This window comes from Hevea brasiliensis, chromosome 9, assembly GCF_030052815.1.
Source record: "Hevea brasiliensis isolate MT/VB/25A 57/8 chromosome 9, ASM3005281v1, whole genome shotgun sequence".
In the NCBI taxonomy this organism is placed as follows: Eukaryota; Viridiplantae; Streptophyta; class Magnoliopsida; order Malpighiales; family Euphorbiaceae; genus Hevea; species Hevea brasiliensis.
The window spans coordinates 19,076,973-19,099,014 of NC_079501.1; the positions used below are offsets into that span (position 1 = coordinate 19,076,973).

The 22,042-nt window shown below is 33.9% G+C and overlaps 2 protein-coding genes across 2 annotated transcripts; one reads left to right on the forward strand and one right to left on the reverse strand.

Moving 5' to 3' along the window:
• Positions 1 to 11,731: 11,731 nt before the first annotated feature.
• On the reverse strand, positions 11,732 to 14,734 carry LOC110645928 (uncharacterized). The gene is made up of 2 exons (XM_021799199.2): positions 14,583 to 14,734; positions 11,732 to 12,403 (listed from the first exon to the last, which is right to left on the reverse strand). The coding sequence occupies exon 2, from the start codon at positions 12,342 to 12,344 to the stop codon at positions 11,925 to 11,927; it is 420 nt and encodes a 139-aa protein (XP_021654891.1). The 5' UTR covers positions 12,345 to 12,403; positions 14,583 to 14,734; the 3' UTR covers positions 11,732 to 11,924.
• A 5,221-nt stretch (positions 14,735 to 19,955) lies between these two features.
• On the forward strand, positions 19,956 to 21,711 carry LOC110645914 (aspartic proteinase PCS1-like). Its single transcript, XM_021799179.2, has one exon. It carries the CDS (start codon positions 20,084 to 20,086, stop codon positions 21,431 to 21,433), a length of 1,350 nt encoding a protein of 449 aa, XP_021654871.2. The 5' UTR covers positions 19,956 to 20,083; the 3' UTR covers positions 21,434 to 21,711.
• The last annotated feature ends 331 nt before the right edge of the window (positions 21,712 to 22,042 follow it).

Here is a 22,042-nt window from a genome sequence, read left to right on the forward strand (position 1 = left end):
TCAACTTTCATCTGCCCAAAATTACATATCTGAAATTGAGGGGCGGATGAAATTCTATGAGGATAAGCTGGCCGAACAAGCCCATGTTCTTGAAGAGGTTTGGGCGCTCCGAGCCGCTGATGTCGCTCGCCTCACTGAGGAGCTTAAGGCAAAAGAAGAAGAGGCAGTGACGAGGGAGGCCGGTGCTTATGTGAAAGCTCATGGGGATCTCTTGGCCGAGCTCAGGAAGCGATATCCCGAGGAGAACTTCTCTTGGATGGTGGATCTGGCTCCCCAGGACGAAGGTGAGGATAGTGAGGAGGAGGCTGAAGGTGAGAGAGGGAGCAAACAAAATGTAAATCAGGCTGGGGGTGATCCTCCAGCTGAATGACTTGTATAAATTTTAATTTGAAATGAAATGAAAGTTCCCCTTTTGTTCAATGATTGGATGTGATCGGAAAGTCTCTGAATTGCCTAAGCACTTGTCTGAACATATCACAACAACTAAAAGTGTTTATTAATCTAAGTGTGAGAGGTCGAAAAACACTATAAGCATGAGATCGGCTGAGAACAAACGCTAAACGGGACTTGGTTAAAATTGGAAATTTGATTTGAACACTTAAGATCGGAATCATCATTAAACTGGATTGGAACCTTAACTTGATTATTCCCAAACTTTTAAAAGGGAGATTGGCAATAAGACTGGTGGCATGAAGGCCTAATGTTTGTTCAATCTCTTTTAACAAGAGAGATCGGAAATGTAATTGACTGGTCAGGGGACTTGACAATTGGTTTGAGAGATCGGTGAGGCTTTAAATGATATGGGGACTTAGTATTGATTCTATTCCTTCTGAGGAGAGATTGGAAATGTGATTGGCTGATAAAGGGAGACTCAGTGTTGGGGATCGGTTTCAAAGTTTGTTGATTTCGGGGATCGGCCAAAATATGGTGTCGACAAGGATGTCTAAGCGACAGAATGTTAGGGATTATGTCCACAAGAAGATTCGGCTGATTGAGCAGCTGGAACATCTTGACTTTAACATGGATTTCCAATTACAGATGGATTTGATCCTTCACTCCCTTCTTGAGTCTTTTGGAAATTTTGTAACAAATTTCCATATGACTAAACAGGAATGCACCTTGGCTGGTTTACTCAACATGCTAGTTATTGCCCAAAAGAATATACCGAGCAATAAAGGAAAAGAGGTAGCTTTGATTGCATATTCTTTTGCTGGAAAGTCCAACAAGAAAAAGGGCAATAAGAACAAGAAACCTCAGATTCCTGGTCCTTCCAAGAAAATAGCTAAACAGAAAGGGAAGGCTAAAGCTGATGGAGGCAAAGGAAAGTATTTCCACTGCCAGAAGGAAGGGCACTAGAAAAGGAACTGCCCAAAGTATCTTGCTTCTCTGAAGGATAAGAATGATACACCTTCAGAATGTATGTCCATATCTTGTTATTTAGATTCTGATGATACTCATAGTTCATCTACAGCTTGGGTTTTAGATATTGGTGCCAGTTCTCACATTTCTTATGATATGCAGAAACTAGCAAATAGTAGCAGCTTGCGTTCTCGAGATGTTAGACTCCGGATTGGCGATGACTCAACTATTGAAGCTTTAGCCATAGGATCTAAATATTTTTACATGTCTGGACATGTTTTGTGTTTGGATAATATTTTATATGTACCTGATGCTTTTAAGAACATCATTTCTATATCTAGTTTGATTAGAAATGGCTATGAATTTTAGTTCACAAACGATGTTTGCAATATTTATTTTGAAAATAAATATGTTGGTTCAGATTATATGAATGATGGTCTTTATTATTTAGATAATAATGACAAACAAAAAATAAATGCAAGAGATCTAGATGAATGCAATGCCATAGTGAAAATCAACTCAAGTTTAAAATATATTTGGCACTTAAGGTTAGGTCATGTTGCAGAAGATAGGATTACGAAACTAGAGAAAATGGGGATTTTATCTTCATTGGGATCTGAGCCTACTCCAACTTGTGAATCTTGCCTTCAGGGCAAAATGACTATATCACCATTTGTGGGACAAGGGCTAAGAGCTAAAAATATTTTGGAGCTAATGCATAGTGATATATGTGGTCCATTTAAAGAAATGGCTAGAGGCGGTTTTCATTATTTTATTACCTTTACTGATGATAAATCAAAGTTTGGGTATTTGTATTTGATGAAATACAAACATGAATCCTTTGAAAAGTTCAAAGAATTTAAATCTGAAGTAGAAAATTAAACAGGAAAAAGTATTAAAGCTCTTCGATCAGATCGTGGAGGTGAATACTTGAGTACTGAATTTGATGAATACTTGAGAGAGCATGGCATTGTTTCTCAGCTGACTCTTCCAAGAACACCACAACTAAATGGTGTATCTAAAAAGAGAAATCGTACCCTATTGGATATGGTACATAGTATGATGAGCTATACTGATATGCCAATCTCCTTTGGGGATTTGCATTAGAATCAGCTTTGTATATTCTGAATAGGATTCCATCAAAATTAGTTTCTTCCACACCTTATGAGATATGACATGGAAGAAAACCAAGTCTTAAGCATGTTAAGATTTGGGGTTGTCCAGCTTATATCAAAAAGCTGAACACTGATAAATTGGAAACCAGATCAGAAAAGGGTCGATTTGTTGAATATCCAAAAGATAGTTTTGGATACTATTTTTATTTACCTACATCACAAAATGTTGTGATAAGTAGAGATGCCACATTTCTTGAACAACAGTTTGTTCAATAAGGAGGCAAAGGAAGGCAAATAGAGTTAGAATTAGAGAATTCTGACCAACCAACAGAATAGATGGATATAGATTCATCTAGTCAACCTACACCTATTAATGAAATATCTACAACTGTTCCTCATAGAATAACTAGGGTATCTCACCCACTAGTGAGATATGGTTTCCTTCATGAAGAAGAACAAAAGTTGTCTACTCATGAAGAAGTTGATCATGGAGATGATCCACTTACCTATGAAGAAGCTATATCAGATATAGACTCTTCAAAATGGATTGATGCTATGAAATCTGAGATTGATTCCATGTATAAGAATCAAGTTTGGGATCTTATTGACCTACCCGAAGGTATTGTACCTATAGGGAAAAAATGGGTTTTCAAGAAGAAAATTGATTCTGATGGAAAGGTAGAGACCTATAAGGCAAGGCTAGTAGCGAAAGGGTTTCGCCAAAGGCAAGGAATCGACAATAAGGAGACTTTCTCACCTGTTACCATGCTTAAATCAATTAGGATTCTATTAGCAGTAGCTGCATACTATAATTATGAGATTTGGCAGATGGATGTCAAAATAGCTTTTCTCAATGAATACATTGAAGAAAATATTTTCGTGGAACAACCTAGGGGTTTTGAATCCCAAGATGGTTCTAAAGTATGCAAGCTAAAGCGATCTATTTATGGGTTGAAACAAGCTTCGAGGAGTTGGAACATCCGTTTTGATGAAGCTATTAAGTCATTTGGCTTTATCAAAAATGAGGATGAGCCATGTGTATATAAGAAGGTTAGTGACAGTGCTATCACTTTCCCTGTCTTATATGTGGATTACAATCTGTTGATGGGTAATGACACAGGTATGTTAACAACTGTAAAGGTATGGTTGTCAAATACATTCTCCATGAAAGACTTAGGGGAGGCAACCTATATTCTTGGGATTCGCATCTGTAGAGATAGAGCGAAAAGAATAATTGGTTTATCCCAAAGTCTATTCTTGAAAAAGGTGTTAAAGAGGTTTAACACGCTTGATTCCAAGAGAGGATTGTTACCAGTGAGACATGGTATCCACCTTTCTAAAGAGATGTCTCCAAAGACACCTGAAGAAAGAGATAAAATGGTCAGGATTTCATATGCTTCGGCTATTGGAAGTTTGATATATGCAATATTGTGTACTAAGCCGGATATCACATATGCTATTAGTTTGACTAACAGGTATCAATCCAATCCAGGTTTGGAACACTGGATAGCTGTTAAGAATATCCTTAAGTACTTAAGAAGAACTAAGGATTTATTCTTGATATATGGAGGTGGTGACTTCCAATTGGATGGTTATACTGATTCTGATTTCCAATCAGATATCGATGATAGAAAGTCTACCTTTGGGCTTGTGTTCATTTGCAATGGAAGTGCAGTCAGTTTGAAGAGTTCCAAACAGAGTACGACTGCTGATTCCACTATCGAGGCCGAGTACATTGCTGCATCAAATACTGCAAAAAGAGGCTGTTTGGATATAAGGAACCCCAGTCTCACCAAAAATCTAAACACATAAAAAGGCGCTACCACATTATTAGAGAAATAGTTGGGCGAGGCGATGTAGCCATGCAGAAAATAGTAACAACTGAAAATCCAGCTGATCCATTCACTAAGCCTATGTCACAAACTCAGCTAGACCGACATCTTGAGAAGATGGGTTTAAGATATTGTAATGAATGGCTCTAGTGCTAGTGGGAGATTGTTAGTAGTATGCCCTAGAGCATGTCATTTAGTATGTATCTTGTACATATTTTTATTAATAAAAGGAATTTTCACTTTTTCGTTTACATAATATATTTAAGTGTAATAGAAAAGGTCCATTGATATTTTGTTAGAAATTCTATTCTTAAGTTGTTAAAAATATGAGTGGCAGTATTTCTAACACAAAGTATCATAAATAGGTTCACAATCGACGATACTTCACAATAAGGACATGACTTATCCAGAAATATTGTAATTATGTTTGTTCCCAAGTTATTTATATGAGATGTAAATAAGATGAAATGGTGAGTCTCATGCCATATAACAAACATGATAGGCACTTACACATGATAAGTAGGCCGAACCAGTAACACTTATGACAAGCACATGGAGTTTACTCTTGTCAATACATTGTCATAAATCATACTAGTGCATATAATCTTTAGACCTGAGATAGCACAGTTATCTTGTATATAAGTGGTTTGAGTTTGATACTGCTTTCATACTTGTACTGTGTATGGGTATATGGGCATGTGTTGGCTCCTACTAGTTATATATGGAGGTAAGTGTTGATCAAGATGGAATCTGTTCCTCTAAGTAAATAGGGATAAATCCTATGTTCATTTAATTGTTCTTGATGTTTCAAGTTCCTGGCCAGGACAGATAGATTTATTCAGAAAAGAGTTTTTGATGAGAAAATCTTTTTAATCAAGAACTAGAATTAAAAGAGAACATAATATTCATAGCAAATGGGGTTTGACATAAACCATGACTCCAGCTCGAATTAGGATTTTATAATAGAGAGCTTCTAGCATATGGTAACATATGATTTCATGTTCATTTAAGGTAAACCTTATTACTGATTGGGTGGCTATGGCATGCTATGCTAGGTGTTAACCATAGTCTATGAGCTGCATAAAATGATTTAGAGAAATCATTTATGGTAAGAAAGAGTTCTGATGATATTAAGAGTTGATATCATATCTCATTACCAATTAGTGATGAGCCTAGTAAGTCACACACATACACAAGTAATCACCAAATTAAATATGATTTAATTAATTAATTAAAAAGTTTAATTGATTAATCAAATAGGTTTGATTTACAAATAGATTGCAAAGTCCTTAGCATGGCTTGAAACTAAATCTAGGTTATTGGATGTATAGTATAAGTTAAATTTATATTTAAAGTATTTAAATATAAATTTAATTAATGAGAAATTAATTAAAAAAGATTAATTAATTAACTTATATTTGATATAAATTGATTAGAGGAAGAGAAATAATTATTTTAGGTTGAGAACTCAAAATTAAAACTAGGGGTATTTTGGTCATTTCATAGGGTGACATGTGGCACCATGAGATGGTGACACATGGCACTACACATAAGCTTGCCATATGTCTTTTAATCATGTAAGATGATTAAAGTCAAGATTAAATATAGGTTTGACACTTGGCACAATGTGATTGTGTCAATTAAACCTAGAGCCAATCAGAAGGTGACATATGGCAAGGGTTTTAAGTGATGACTTAACTATATAAGTGTAAGGATGAAAGAACAAAAATCATAAGCTGTTGTTCTTCTTTGGTGCCGCCACCTTTGAGTGCCTCATCCTCTCTTCTTCTTCATCTCTCATCATTTCAAAGAGATTAGACAACAATCTTTTGAATTAAAAATACTAGAAATCGTTTCTAGTGTCCTGTTTACATCTGTAATATCTCAAAAGGCAAAACTTGATTTTCTAATTGATCTGGAAAGCTTTAGAAGCGGTTCAAGGGCTGCCATTGATGATCTTGGTGTGGACAAGCTAGAGGGACAACACCTGGTGTCCTAAGACGCATCCCAAAGGTGCCAAACACACTGCAGTGCATCAAAAGGTTAGTGCATTTGTTCTTGATCTAATCTAGGGTTCTAATGAATTAATCTGATTAATTCTAAAATCTTAAATGGCAAATGTAGATCAAAAAACATATTAAAAGAGTTTTAATATGCTGTTTATTATTGAGATCAAATAGATAAAAATGAATCTTGCATGATGCATATGACCATAGGTGAAAAATTTTTGAGTTCAATGATATAAACTTATGTTTTTCATGCTTTCGCTCCTTCAGAAAGTATGTTCTCGATCCTTCTCATGTGCTGTGACTAGACACAGTAGAGTTAAATGAGAATTTGATCTTTGAGGAGCAACTAGTAGCCATAGTAGACTATCAGATGAGACAACTTTGGTCGAGGCAAATCCCTATAGTTAGTCCTGTGGAGGATTTAATCTAAGGAGGAATGCACTTGAAAGTTAGAGCGGGATATACGTAGCAAGTACGCATAAGTTTGATATGCAACTATGTGTCATTGTTCTGCCTTGTGTAAAATTCGAGGACGAATTTTCTATAAGGAGGGAAGAATGTAACATCCCTAATTTTCAAATAATTATTATATATATATATATATATATATATATATATATATATATATATATATATATATATATATATTTTATTCTAACCCTAGTATTGTGGACTTCGCGTATGTACTTTTATTTCGTGGAAATTTGATCATCGCCTGGATCTATAATTTCGGGCCGAGCAGATAAGCTGCTGGAGCTATTTCAGAACCGGGTCAAGATTATAGGCTGCTCCATCGTTTTTAGACTTTCTGGATGCATTCCAGTTGTCAGATTTGGCATAGGTAAACTCGAACTCTACATTACTTAATTTTTGCCTTGTACTGGGTTAGAATAAAATTTATAAAATATTCATGGATGATAAGAAAATTACAATTCCTATTGTAATAGTCTTATAATATTGTTAAGGATCGCGAGGCAGGTTTATAGAATTTTTAAAGTTAGTTTGGATAGTTTTTGAAAAATATTAGTTTTGAAGTCTTATAATTGAGTTGTTTGATGTTGTGATTATTGCTTAGTTTGGAGGACCCAGGAGGGGCCATATAATGATGATGAGATATGGGTTGAGTTTACAAGTGTTATTTGAACCATTTTGCAGGTTGGGTAGGTCATAGGTATAGGAGAGACTCTGCCAGATTTTCAGCACAACTTAGGGTGTCTTTGGTCTTTTTAAAACTTGTATTGAGTCAAATATATTAAATAATTACAATGAAATTGTCAGGTGAGTCGGGACAGCCTTCCTTCTCCGCCCAGCTGCCACAGTGACCTCAGTTTAAGTTTGTGAGTAAAATATTAATTTTAATTGTAATTTCGATATTATTATATGTTCAAGCATGCCCATGCATCACTTATAAATATGTACCTATGTAGTTAAATACTAGGCACATTTTATATTGCATTCATAATTATTGAAGTGCCATGGATGTTGTTTGTGGTAATTTGAAGCAGTGTATGTGCGTGGCGTGCGTGTGGTATGGTATTGGATATGGACAGGACGGATAAACACGGCTTGAAAGACACTCGTTGGGACCCGGTTCTTCGAGGTAGACACGGCTTGAGAGACACTCGCTGGGACCCCGCATTTGATTTATTAAGCAAAAGTCCGGCTTAAGAGATACTCGCTGGCAGAGGTTGGATTAAGAGGGCTGTATAGGGGATCAGCTCCCATGTATGTATTGTTTGACAGTGTTGGGTGTGTGAGTGCTCCAAATTGCCTTTTTGCTGTTATGATCTAAAAATTATGACAATATTGCATTTCACTCCACAGGGTGCATTAGCTTTAGATAACTATAGAGATTATGGTTAAAATTGATATTTTACTCTCTGAGTCGAACGCTCACTCTTGTTCATCTATTTTTCCAGGCTACAAGAGGATTATTTGTTGTGGCTAACCTGCTCTTCTTCTTCGCAAGTCCATTAATAGTATTTAATATATTTTGCACAATTGAGTTAAATTTTAGACTCCGCATGTGTTAGAAGCACTTATTTTTATTTTGGGCCTATATTATAAAAGTTATATTAGACCTATAAAATTATTAACTGTATGCATGATGGGATTGGATGAGGGAGCTGAGCTCCCATTTAAGTAATGATATTTTGATTATGTGGAGGGTGAGCTGAGCTCCCCAATTTATTATATATATTGTGTTTATAGGTCGGGCGAGCCAAAAACTCTCCGTTAAATGGCATATTTTATGGTCGGACTCTGTCCTATTGAATTCTTGAAATTGAGCATAAATGGGCCTTAGAGTTGGGTTGAGGAATAGTTAGGCTTACTACGGGCCTCGGAGGCTTTAGGTTGGCCTAGGTCCTAGTGCCGGTCCAGCCCATAGGTTAGGTCATGATAAAAGTGGTATCAGAGCTTAGGCTTTAGATTCATGGGAAAGTGTGCAACTAGAGTTGTCACTTACGGAGTATAGGATTCTGTTTCGTTTTTTTTCTGTAATTCTTCATTTCTAGATTCTACGTTATTCCTTGGTTAATATAAGAGTGCTTCAGTTTAGCACCTCAGTTTTGTGAAATACATAGAAGTGTGAAATAGAGTTAGCAGATATGTTGAGGTCTACCATGGAAATACGTTCTCCAAGAAACACTATATTTCTATCAGTATGGGTCTAAGTGTTGTGCCTATCTGGTGCTAGGCACGAGTACATAAAGGTGAGATTTGATAGTATAATTGCACTACATTAGGGCGAGGATACCACTGCTAGTAGTCATCAGTGGATGACCTAGTCAAAGCAAGTTTATGATAATAGTAGATTCAAGAGAGATAAGAGATTAGGAGACCTAGTCTATCAGGACGTATCGTAGTAACTATGCAATTATACAATGTTCTCAATGTCTGCTCTGTAAGCTGCAGATTATAGTATCGAAATGAGATTATTGTGTAGAGCTGCGTGCATCCTCGTGGTGCTCCATAATGAGGGTGTTTGCGGATGGCCCCTGTTTTGGTACAATTATGCCAGAACAGAGTTCTATATCTACAGAGGAGTTGGAAACTCCTGGTTAGGGATCTAGAGCTAAAATATCAAAAGGTCACAGTTGGGTGGTAACTAAAGTCAGTAACTCGGTTACCCTAGCATGAGCCCGAGTTACATCAAGAGTTGCCATCAGACCAGAGGTTGCGGATTAGTTGCAAAGTAAAGGTGACTCTATAGAGTGAGACCATCTGGTCTTCGGTATGGAATTTTGGATGGTTTTATAGTACGACAGACATTTTGCTTAGAGCTTAGTGAGAATAGTATATCTTGTGTGTATCAACAAGGTGTAAAGTACAACTTTACTACCTAGGGAAGGTCGGAACTATGAATTGATAATTTACAGAGCTATGATATGAATAGAGAGTCATTAATTTGACATGGTTTTGGCAAGGTGGTAAATGTAGTACCTTTGTTGCAGTAAGTTAGGGTATAGTCCTATCTTTTCAGAAGGGATCGAAGGTTATTACTGATAATGATGACTTATGGAGTAGTGTCCCGAATGGGATTGTAGCGTGAGATAGAGAGTTGTTAGCTCAGGTGTTCTGGAGAGGGTACAAGTTCCATGTAGGAATTATAAGATGTAAGATCAAGATGTATGTAAGCCTTTAAATTGAATGACGGGTTTGGATACCTAGTATTTTAAGTTTTAGCTAATTAAATGGATATGAAAAATTAAAGTTGCTACAGATCCCCTCCCTAAGGTAGTAGGGGGTAGTATGTAGTCCAAAAGGGTAAGAATAGAGATCACGCAGGAGAAGTATGACTGCTATTCCCTAAGTTTATCCTTAGCTTCTTAATGCTTAAGATTAAAGTATACTCCAATTAAAGTAAAAGAAAAAGGACAAAAGTTAGCATCGATAAATCATAGAATATTTATATATATATATGGAGTGCAATTCAAATGCAGTAGGAGAGATAGCCTGAATGCCAGTAGAAGTCTAGCTAGGGTAGTTAGAGGATCAATTCTGAGTAACATTGAGGTATAGATAATGTGGTAGGGATAGTGAAAAGGTATAAGTTTCTGATATGACAATCAAGTTCAAAAAGAAAATAGAGCTAAAGGATGGAAGAGTGAAAGTTCGGATTTGGGTAAGATAAAAAGAGTTGACTAAAGAATAAACTGGAAAAACATATTATGATAAGATTAGGAAGAATAGAGCCAAAATACCGAGGAGGTGAATGTGGTTCTAAGAAGGGTAAACGAGATTACAAAAAAAAAAAAAAGGATAGAGAGCGTAGAAAATGATAGCATTAGGAAAAACATTGTTAAGTTATGGAACCCAGAAGTACAAGACTTAGAGCAGGTCATAATTGATGTAGTGTTAGGAGTCTGAGCCTAGAGCTTAGAGTTACAAGATATGAATAAAGCTTAGAGCTTGTCCAGTTGAATTCTTGAAATTGGGCCCAAATGAGCCTTAGAGTTGGGTTGAGTAATAGTTAGGCTAACTACGGACCTCGAGAGTTTTAGATTGGCCCAGGTCCTAGTGTCGGTCTGGCCCATAGGTTGGGTCGTGACTTTCATTTCAACGAATATAATATTAAATAATTATCAAAATTTTATAGTTTTTGAATCATTTAATTTTATTCTTAATGCCTACATGTGAAAAACTTGGACATGTATATATGTTGCAGTAGCAGAAAGAGTTTCCAAAGTTTGAGTTCCAGATGTTATGTGACTACCTGAAAGAGATGAACTGAAGAAGGGATTTCATCAAGTCGCACAGACGGTTCTTTGTTCACAGTTTTTATTTTAGAGTGAAGAAGTGAAAGGATGTTAAGGGTTGACAATAGTCGCTTAGGATGCCAAGCCATTGAATAAAGTAATCCAATAAAAAACTTCCTATCAAAATAACATATTGGCAACGAGAAACAAAATTACATATTACAGTGGGAATCCATGCTTTCAGAACTGATCAATTTAATCAAAATTGGAATTTAATTTGGTTTGATTCACTCACAAACCTAGACTGAACTGAAACGAATCAATTGGATACTGACATGTTCGCAGGTCTAGAGTATTCAATACAATGAACTGAGCCAGAACAAGACTTTGTCTCATTAGCACAGCTTTTTTTTTTTTTTTTAATGATGCATCAGATTGAACCTTATCAGTCCAGCGTGCAAACATATATCAACACTTTTGATTACAAGATACATATAAAAATAAAAATAATAGATTTTGTTAAACAAATTATAAATATTATACGGTTGTTAATCTTAATAAATGAAGCTTTTTATTACCCAATATTAGATCATAATCTTTTCTAAGAGAAATTTTGATACTGTAAATTTGTATTGGACATATATTTTCTTTTGTTATATTAGTATTTAATAGTATCAAATAAAAAAAATTAAGAATTCCATAACAACAAAAAGAAAAAAAAAAAAAGAAGTCTCTGACAAGTGTCACTCGTAATGGTTGGTTTGTAGGTAAAATACAAAAATAAAGTTCCCTTCTTATCCTCCCTTTAGAAACAAAATGTTATTCTATGCTCACAATACAATGAGAGCCAAAACATGCGACTTTCGCACAAGCACGTACCAGCTACCAGTGACTATAACATGCTTCTAATCAAACTGGCACATCTGCCTTTGAACATGAAGCAATATTAGATTGATTGTACGAGCGCTCCCAATTTTGGCCATCATAATACTTGATTTCAACATGGGTGAGTGTTCCTGGATCCACGCATCTGAATGTAACTGCAACTCCATCTGGATTTGATCGAGGAGTATAGAATGACGTTATGCCACAGACCTTACAGAATGTATGCTTAGCCATATGTGTACCAAAAGTGTATGTTGTGAGGTATTGTTTGGAATCTCCAAGAAGCTCAAACCTTTCAGAAGGGACAATGAAGTGGATGTGTCCCCTCATGGAGCAATCAGAACAGTTGCACTTCCAAGCTACAACACTGCTTGGTGCTTTGGCTAGCCATCTCACTCTTCCACAATGACATCCACCATTATGCACTACTATGACTGAATCCATCCCAAAAAACACCACTCTTCAGAGATGTAAGAGGAAATTATAATTTCTCCACGTATATCCTGGTGAAAGAATCAATTAAATAATATAAATACTTACATGAACTTCATTGATTTTTACATATCAAGCTTTATTATATTTTTAGATTCTAATGATTCAGAATAGAGTAGGAGTAATGGAAATTTTAACTTTTTAAAACAGAAAGGAGCTACTTGTTCAACACTGTTCAGAAAAGTTAATGGAGTCCCTCATCCCTTCATGACAAAAGATTCAAACAATGACCCCAGATCAAAATCCAAAGGGCAATCTTTAGTGAAAACCAAAGAAACTGTATAAATGTGAATCTGCTGAAAATGCATATCCTTACATTTTCAGCAGTAAGAAAGCAAACAAAAGCTGTTGTCCAAAGAAACAAAGCAAATATTTTAAGGGTTCTTAAATCTGCCTAAACTCTTCTTCAAAGAGAAAGGGTAGCAGTAAATCCCATCAACAGTCTTTTGTAGAAAGATTTGGCTAGACCTCAGCTTCAAACACAAACTATCCTTTCATACACTACTCCTATATACTGCAACAGGAAGAGCACACCCAATAAAGCAGAAACTGAACCAAACTCCTAGGTCATTGAAAGCTCTATAAAACCTTAAATTACATTCCCTCATCCCTCCTAATTTATGCAGCCAGCCACTACTGATGATAGTCCAGAAAATGTAGCTCTAAGGTTCGTCATCTGAACATTTTAGCAAAACAATATCCTATTTCATCACCATCCAACTTTTCTTTTCTGAAAGGGTAAGTAACATAAAAGAGCTTGATTAAAGATCCTTGGATTTCTAATACCCAAATCCCCACCCTCCCAAATGGAAGAAAATCTGTTTGATTTGAATAAACGATATTTAAATGTTTCATCTGTCCCCCACAACAAAAGATCCCTTGATTTTCCCTAATCTTTAACTAGAGCTGCAACAAACTTGTTCATTATGAACAATGCATGTGCAAAACTCATTTGATAGCTTTGCAACAAGCTGATAATAATTTTCCAAGTATTTACAATCCACTAGAGAAGCAAAAAAAAAAAAAAAATCCCATTTCCTAAAGAACCTTGATTTTTTTTTTTTAGTCAACAGTTCTCTGATTATGTAACTTGGTCTTTCTAAAATCACTTGTTCAGTTCACACAAATCTTTCCTAATCTCAGATACAGTCGCCATGCTAAATTAGAAAAGAATGACACTCAATGGATCCAAGACCAACAATGGGCATTGATCAGATGGACAAAGCATTATCCCAAATGAAACTAGAACTATTGGGAATGAAGTCATATTCTCATTGATTGAAAAATAACTGTTCTTTAAAGAAGGAAGAAGTTTGGCAGGAACTACAGATACATTCCAGCAGTATAGCAGACATCGTTGACTTTGTTCTTAGCTCCAACTAACCATGATTAAGCTGATTCTAGTTAACTAATCCAGACTTTAGCTAGCTAATTATAAATTATGATTACCAAAACATTCAAAGAGGAGAAAAAATGAACTCACACACACCACAATCAGGCAGAGGAATTGGACCATGGACCATATCAAATGATCAAGATCATGATTAAATGGGGTAGATGTAAATTGTGATGATTCAGAATTTGGATAGCAATTAGGCTTAAGGCTAATTTGAGTTGTTTTACAAGTTCCTGTTTATGCACCAAGTACAAAAAAGTAGGTTTTAACAATTTGCACGGACATCAATCAGATTAACGATTTGTATGGACTTCAAACAGGTTATAATCATAAAAAGAGTCAAAGTTTATTGTGGCTTGCTCAAACAGAGGTTGAGCATAGCCTGGTCTCAATTAAAGGATTTTAATCAAGAGCTGCAAATCGTAAACTTCAACCATAAAATGAATTTTCTGCTTCAAGAGGAGAAGAACTTCACTTGGGTTCCTTCCAAAAAAAAAAAAGAACTTCATGTGGGTTACTCTACCATTAAGGTACTAGAACAAGCCAATTTACATAAATCTATCCTGTTTCTTGGTTTGGATTACCACCATTAGCAAGAACAGCAAACATGATAAATAGTATAAAGGGGAGAAAAAAAATGAACTAGAATATTTGGATCAAGCAAGAAAATGAAGAAAACAAGTACAAACCCATTTGCGAATATTTATAAATTTTAAGTAAGATTCTTGATAGAAAGAATATAAATGGAAAACGGAATCAAAATCAGCAAAGGAGAAGAATATGGATTTACATACCTGAGGAATTCTCTCGAGTGGGGAAAAGATAAGCTTCGGTGGCTACTCTGGATTGAGCTTTAAGCACCGAATGCGCCGATTCAACGTTTTAGCGTGTTATAGCCACCGTAGAAGTCACAGGGCTTTTTTTTTTTTTTTTTCGAGTCGCTCGTCTGTTTGGATTAGGGCTGCACACAGTTATTGGTCTCAAATCGAACAAAAAATTACATTGAATTAAAATTATTTTAATATTTTAATTTAATTTTAATTTTTTATTAAGAATTTAAATGAAATGTTTTAAAATCCAGCGGGAATCAAAATGATGATGAATATATATATATATATATATATATATATATATATATATATATATATATATATATATATATATATATATATATTTTATGTTTTCTTAGATATATTACATAATTTTCAAAGTAATTATATATTTATATAATTTAATTATAATTAAATTTAATTTAATATTATATTATTTTTTTATTTTTTAAATAATTATAATTATAAATATATTAAATTATCTTATAATTCTTAATTATATAATTCTTAATTATATAATTCGTAATTCTATTAGTATCCTTTAATTAAATATTATATAATTAATAAATAGTTAAAATATATATTATATGGCATATTTATATTATTATATTATATATGTATTTTATAATTAAAAATTATATAATTTAAAAATAATTAAAAGATATATTATATAATATATTATGTATTAATAATTAAAATTCAAAACTTAAACACTAATTTAAATTTGATTTTTTTAATAAAATAATTACGTAAAATTATTTTAAAAATTTAGAATCGAACTGGAATCGTATCGAATCGAAATCAAAAAATCAAGAACTGTATCGAACCTAAATTAAAATAACAAAAAACTAAACTAAAATCATACTAAGATTTTGATTCAATTCTAATTCTTAAGTAAATTCCAAACCGAAGCAAAATGGGAAATGAGAAATGGGGGAAGAGAAGAAATAAGATTTCTCTTCATTTTTTTTTTTTCACGAGATAAAAAAAAAGCAGCCAGTGGGGAAATTTAATTTCTCAAATTTTTATAGCTAAGTTAAAATATTTTTCTTTAAATTAGTGAAAAATAAGGAGAAATTGGGCGATAAATATTAAAATTACATAAATTTTTTCTATAAATATAATAGCAAAATCATTTGCCAAGAAAATTACATTATGCTAAATAATAGGGGCTTTTGTGCTAATACAAATATAGGTACTTAGTTGTTAATAAAATAGAGATTCTACTAAATACAATTGAAAATTTTCCATAACATTGACATGAAATTTTGGGAACTATATATACATCCAAGGAAATTCAAACATACAAAACTTAAAAAAAAAAAAAAGTTTAAACTCTTTTTGGTTACTTAAAAAGCCAAAACGAATTGTTATATATTTATATTTAAGTAATTAACTTAAATATAAGAAAGGAAATTGGGATATAATAATAATTTTTCATTTTTTATTTAAGAGAGAAATGATCATATCTTAATAATTTCATCAAATAAGGCAAAAGAATTTTTTTTTTCTCTTTTTTTTTTAAATCCTCAAAAATTATATTTTAAAATCCTTCTATTCCCCTAAACATAAGTATAAATTTTTAAACCTTAAAAAACATCCTGTTACTTTGAGAAAAAACCTCCTCTCAAAAAGCTAAGTCTCCAAGCCAGCATTTGTTTGAAATTGAAACTTCAAAGCCTCTTAGCAGAAACCCATATATCCCTTTTTTTTTTCTTTAATTTAACAAAAATAGAGGCAAATCAAAAATAGTTTTGCAACCTGAAAATCTCAACCAATGACAAAAAGTAATAAAAGAAATTTCTCTTCAAGATAACTGATTTTTTTGTGATGAGCTCATCATCAATTCCTCATCTTTCACCTTGTCTGGCAAATGGCTAGAGGAGAGCCATTAATTTATGATTTCAGCAAACCCCATTGTTGCCACAACTTTTCATTTATGTAGCAGATTTAGAAATTATATAACTAGCAGCCGCAATTCCATTCTTAGTACAATGAAATCTGAAATTATTACCTCTTCTAACTTGAGTTAGAAGGTAATATTCTGATAACGATGGAATAAAAAAAGAGTAGAGGAAAAGAGTGAGGACGATAGGGAGAAAAACTTTTTTTTTTTTAATCTTAATTTGCTCTACTTATAAGAAAAATAGATAATAGTATATTTTCTAACATATTTTATAGTATATTCTTAAGAATATTTCTTAATTATATATATAAATATATAGCCTTAAAAAAAGCTATTGATTAAGTCAAAGAAGCAAATTAATAAATTAAATAAGCTCATACATTTGAGCTGACAAGAAAAAATTAAAGTAGCAGCAGTATTTAGCTTGGAGGTTTCGTTTTCCCCTTTTCATGAAGAATATGAGAGTGCAACTAAAATCAATTATCATATCTTTCCTTCAATAATCAATGCTCCTTTGCAGTTTATTATAAAAAGGTTCCAATAATTAATGGCCCCGTACATATCATTATATTATGAACTCTCTCCACGAAGCAATAAAATCACAGCAATAATGACAGATATAACAGTAGCATAAATTGAGTTTTTGTTTTTTTTTTAAAAAAAAAAAATAGTCTCAATGTGAATTTGTTTTGTTTGTTTATTTTTAATATTTTAAATTTTCTAAAAAATAATCAAAATTTAAATATTTAATAATTTCATATTATAAAACAAAAATAAATTACCCTATTCCGTGATGATCATTTTGGGTCCTTTGACATGATTGCCCTTGCTATTGCTATTGACTGTAGAGTTTATGTTTTGCATGTGCACGTGTTGCCCTAGACAGGGAAATTGTGGGTTCTCTCCATAATGAAGACACAAACCAAGATGTCCCATTGTCCCATCATAAAAGAGGAAAACAACTAAAATATAAACACATCTACATACAAGCCAAGATCTCTACAGGCTACGATATTTTTTTTTTTCATGAAGGCAAACAACCAACTGAAAGCGGTTGATATCTATAATACATGATATAAACTTTGTCCCAGTGTTTGTATCCTTACTGGGGATTAAGATCCATTCCACACAGAAATAGTAAGTTGACAAACAGCTTGTGAACTTGTTTGATCGCTAATGACCCTTGTGAATCACAGCAATCCGTGAGCAATTCACATTTTCACTCCTTACTTCCTATCACATATCACGTCATCTTTTTCTACTTCCTCTTTGATCCATCGATCTTGAATTCTTGATCTTTTCACTTCTTTGATCATGGTCTTGAATGGGCTTCTTTAAATGGGGATTTAATTAAATTTGTATTTTATGGAATGAACTGAAGTGGTTTAATGGTAGCCAGGGAGATATAAATAGAGATACAAGCTGGTCAATTATGATGATGTTAACTTTTATGGATTGGTTTGGTTGTCCTAGTCAGAGCTGATCATATCTAGGATCGAACAGAAAGAACATTATCTCTTCTTCATGCACTTGTATTGACCTTGAATATGTATAGTAGGATAAGCATTGCCTGATTTTATGAATTTTACATTAATTACATGATTATGGGTAACAAATATTTCCATAGAAAAACATGATTATGCTCTTGTCATTTTGTCTTAATGCGTAACATAGTACCCCCAAACATTATTATTTTATTTGTCATCACATGTCATCGCATCAGCTCATGTATTATGCATGTATTTGCCCCTCTCATTTCAATTTTTATTAATTTTATTTTCATATTATCAAAGATATTTTTATTTGTGAGGATAAGATAATATAAGTATACGATGCTATATATGTATGGTGGCCAGCTGGTTAAGTGTTGACTGCGTAGCTAAAAGGAACAACAACCTCAATGCTCAATAGTGTCATTCGGACAGCCTTTAATGATACTACTCCATGAATGTCGTTAATGCCACACCCATTATATATGTATTTAATGCCTTTTCTTTTCTTTTTAATTGCCACGATAAATATTAACTTCAATATCATCTTTTTTCTATTCTTAAAAATTATAATATTATATTTGCAAAACAAATTATTTTGATACTATATTATAATAATTGTATTTTTTTTATTAAAACATACGACTAGTATGCATAATGTGTGATTTTGTTGTCATTGTCATATGATAATGTAATGATTGAGTGTCTTTATAATATAAAAATTTATATTTATATTTTTCCATGAAATTCAGTTATTATTGACTTATTTATTTATTATATAGAAATAATAATAAAATATTATAATAATATCAACACTATTATGTGTAGGTATTTTTATTTTAAAAAATTTGTATAAATTTAATTTATGTGAATTTTATTTAATAATTTAGTGTATAATTTTTATTAGTTTTTTTTTTCTATTACATATGTGGGAGAGAGGAAATGTAAAGAAAGTAATTATTCATGCATCTATAAACTTTGAAATATAACATGAAGTTGTCTCCATGTATATTTTACAGCATATAAACACTCTTTGTCTTATGTTTCAAGATGAGAACATGAATTAATTCAAAGGTAAATAAGCTTTTGAAATTACATTTAAAAGAAGCTATTCCTTGTATGATCATCAATATTATAAGTTATTTTAATAGATTCGATTCCCATTATAATTTAAACCTTTTATTGCCAATCCGAATTTGAAAATCTTACTCATGACAATCAAATAAGCAAGGCAACCCCAACATAAAAATCCCCAGGCTCTAAAACACCCTTAATTCCACCTTATCAGCATCCGATTACGAGCTTTAATGTGTAGATCTGAAAATATTAAGCACTTTTTTCTCCATTAAAGGTATCATCTCGTTGCTTTCTTTTACTTGTTTAGTCAGTAAAAAAATAAAATCCTTCCATGGCTTCGCGTGAATGATGAGACCCATAAAGATGAAACTTGATTTGCACGTGGGGGTGAGATAAAAAGAAGAACATGATCAAAGGATCTGCCATGAAAGCAAATGCTAAAAAAAATCCTAGAAATTTAAGCCCATGGAAGAGCAACAAAATACAACATAAAATGAAGGGGGAGGGGAAGAGAAAATAGCAATTTAAAAATAAAAAAATAAATAAAATCTGAAATATAATTATATTCAATTCATCCAAATATATAATAAATAATATTATATTTTTTTATTAGCAAAAGTGAAAAATCTAATGAAAAGAGTGATCTAATTATAAATACTCGATCAGCTTTCTCATTCTCATTAGATTAAGAGTTTGTTAATTTCCCATTAATAGTATCAATGGACGAGTGTAATAAAAATTGATATACTCTGAACAGGTGAAGTTTCCTCTCTTCAACTTTTTCGTACAAAAAAAAAAAGGTGCCATGCTTCTATTTAGGCAGAACAATATTACAGGAGAATCTAAGTTCTGCAATTAAACTACCCTCCTCCGTCATAATAGCATCTAACCGCTCAATTAAGAAAACGCGTCTTCCTTCTTTGTTCATTTCTTCATCTTTTGGTTTTTCTCTTCTCAAAATCCCATATAATTTATAAATACACCACCCACCTATGCACTATAACCCATCACTCACCACCAACGCCATGGCTCTCCTTCTCTTTTTCTTTCTCTTCTTCTCCTGTCTTTCCCTCTCTATCCAAGAAAGCCAACACAACGCCACCTCTATTTCCTTCTCTTTCCCTCTCAGTTCTGTCCCTCACTCTGCGAACACTACTCCATCGTTTTACTCTTCTTTTGTCTCGCAAATCAAGCATAGCCCACCAATCAAAACCTCACCCTACAACTACAGATCCACCTTCAAGTATTCCATGGCCTTGATTGTGTCTCTTCCCATCGGGACTCCTCCTCAGACCCAGCAAATGGTTTTGGACACTGGTAGCCAGCTCTCCTGGATTCAGTGCCACAATAAGACTCCTAAGAAGCCTCCTCCTACGATGGCGTTTGATCCTTCTCTCTCCTCTTCCTTCTCTGTTTTACCATGCACTCACCCTCTTTGCAAGCCTCGAATTCCCGATTTTACCCTCCCTACTTCTTGCGACCAGAACCGTTTATGCCACTATTCTTACTTCTACGCTGATGGCACCTATGCTGAGGGCAGTCTCGTCAGGGAAAAATTCACATTTTCTAGTTCCCAAAGCACCCCTCCTCTCATCCTGGGTTGTGCTCAGGACGCCAGCAATGACAAGGGTATTTTGGGGATGAATCTAGGTCGGCGCTCATTTGCTGCACAAGCTAAAATATCCAAATTCTCATATTGCGTGCCAACACGTCAATCTCAGGCCGGATTGTCCTCAACCGGGTCATTTTATCTGGGAGAAAATCCGAATTCGAGCGGGTTTCAATACATTAGCCTTCTGACTTTTACTCAAAGTCAAACAACGTTACCAAACTTGGACGCCTTAGCATACAGTGTTCCAATGCAAGGAATAAGAATCGGCAACATGAGATTAAACATCCCCGCGTCGGTTTTCCGGCCTGATCGGAGTGGATCAGGTCAAACAATGATCGATTCAGGTTCCGAGTTCACGTACTTGGTGGATGAGGCTTATAATAAAGTGAGGGAAGAGATAGTGAGACATGCAGGACCAAAGTTAAAGAAGAACTACGTGTACGGCGGAGTATCGGACATGTGTTTCGATGGAAATCCGACGGAGATTGTACGGTTGATAGGAAGTATGGTGTTGGAATTCGAGAAGGGAGTAGAAATTGTGATCGATAAAGAGAGGGTCCTAGCTGATGTTGGAGGCGGTGTCCACTGCGTGGGAATAGGACGGTCAGAGATGCTAGGTGCAGCGAGTAACATAATAGGGAATTTCCACCAGCAGAATCTGTGGGTGGAGTTTGATCTGGCTAATCGTAGAGTGGGGTTGGGTAAGGCCGACTGTAGCAGAACGGTGTGAAGAAGAAGCGGCGGCGGACCCCTAATTAAAATAAGATATTAATGTACAAAGAAAATATGAGTGATGTGTGTGTGTGGCAGTACTAGTAGAGATGTAATCCAACGGCCTATATAGAACTAACATAAGTGATGAGATATATAGTTGCGTGGTTGACGGTAATAGAAAAGATGTGAGCTTTCAAAGTATGGTGAAAATAATCTTGTTGGTCAGAAAAAAAAAAAATCTTGTTGGTGTTATGTAAGAAAATACCCCTAGCCTAATTAAATTTATTATTTTTATATATAGTATGATAGAAAATAGAAATGGATAACTATTTGTGGTTTAAATTAAATATATATATATACAGTAGGAATGGATAGAAATGGAGCTAACAGATAAGAAGGGGGAAGGGCGGCAGTTGCTGAAGCACAGAAAGTATGGAGCTTTTGGAGACTTTTGAAGATCTCCATAAATTAAAGGCAACAACTTGCTCAAATTCATGCTTACTTTCATTTTTCAGTCCTCATCATTTTCAATCTTAAAGCAATTTTCCTTTTACTTCCTAACCTAGCATTCAGTTTCAAACTTTGTATGTCCTTTACAATACTTACTAAAAAATAATCAAAATTT

Bases quoted from the DNA above. Each gene is read 5' to 3' on its own strand.
- LOC110645928 (XM_021799199.2), bottom strand. From the start codon at position 12,344: ATGGATTCAGTCATAGTAGTGCATAATGGTGGATGTCATTGTGGAAGA.
- LOC110645914 (XM_021799179.2), top strand. From the start codon at position 20,084: ATGCACTATAACCCATCACTCACCACCAACGCCATGGCTCTCCTTCTC.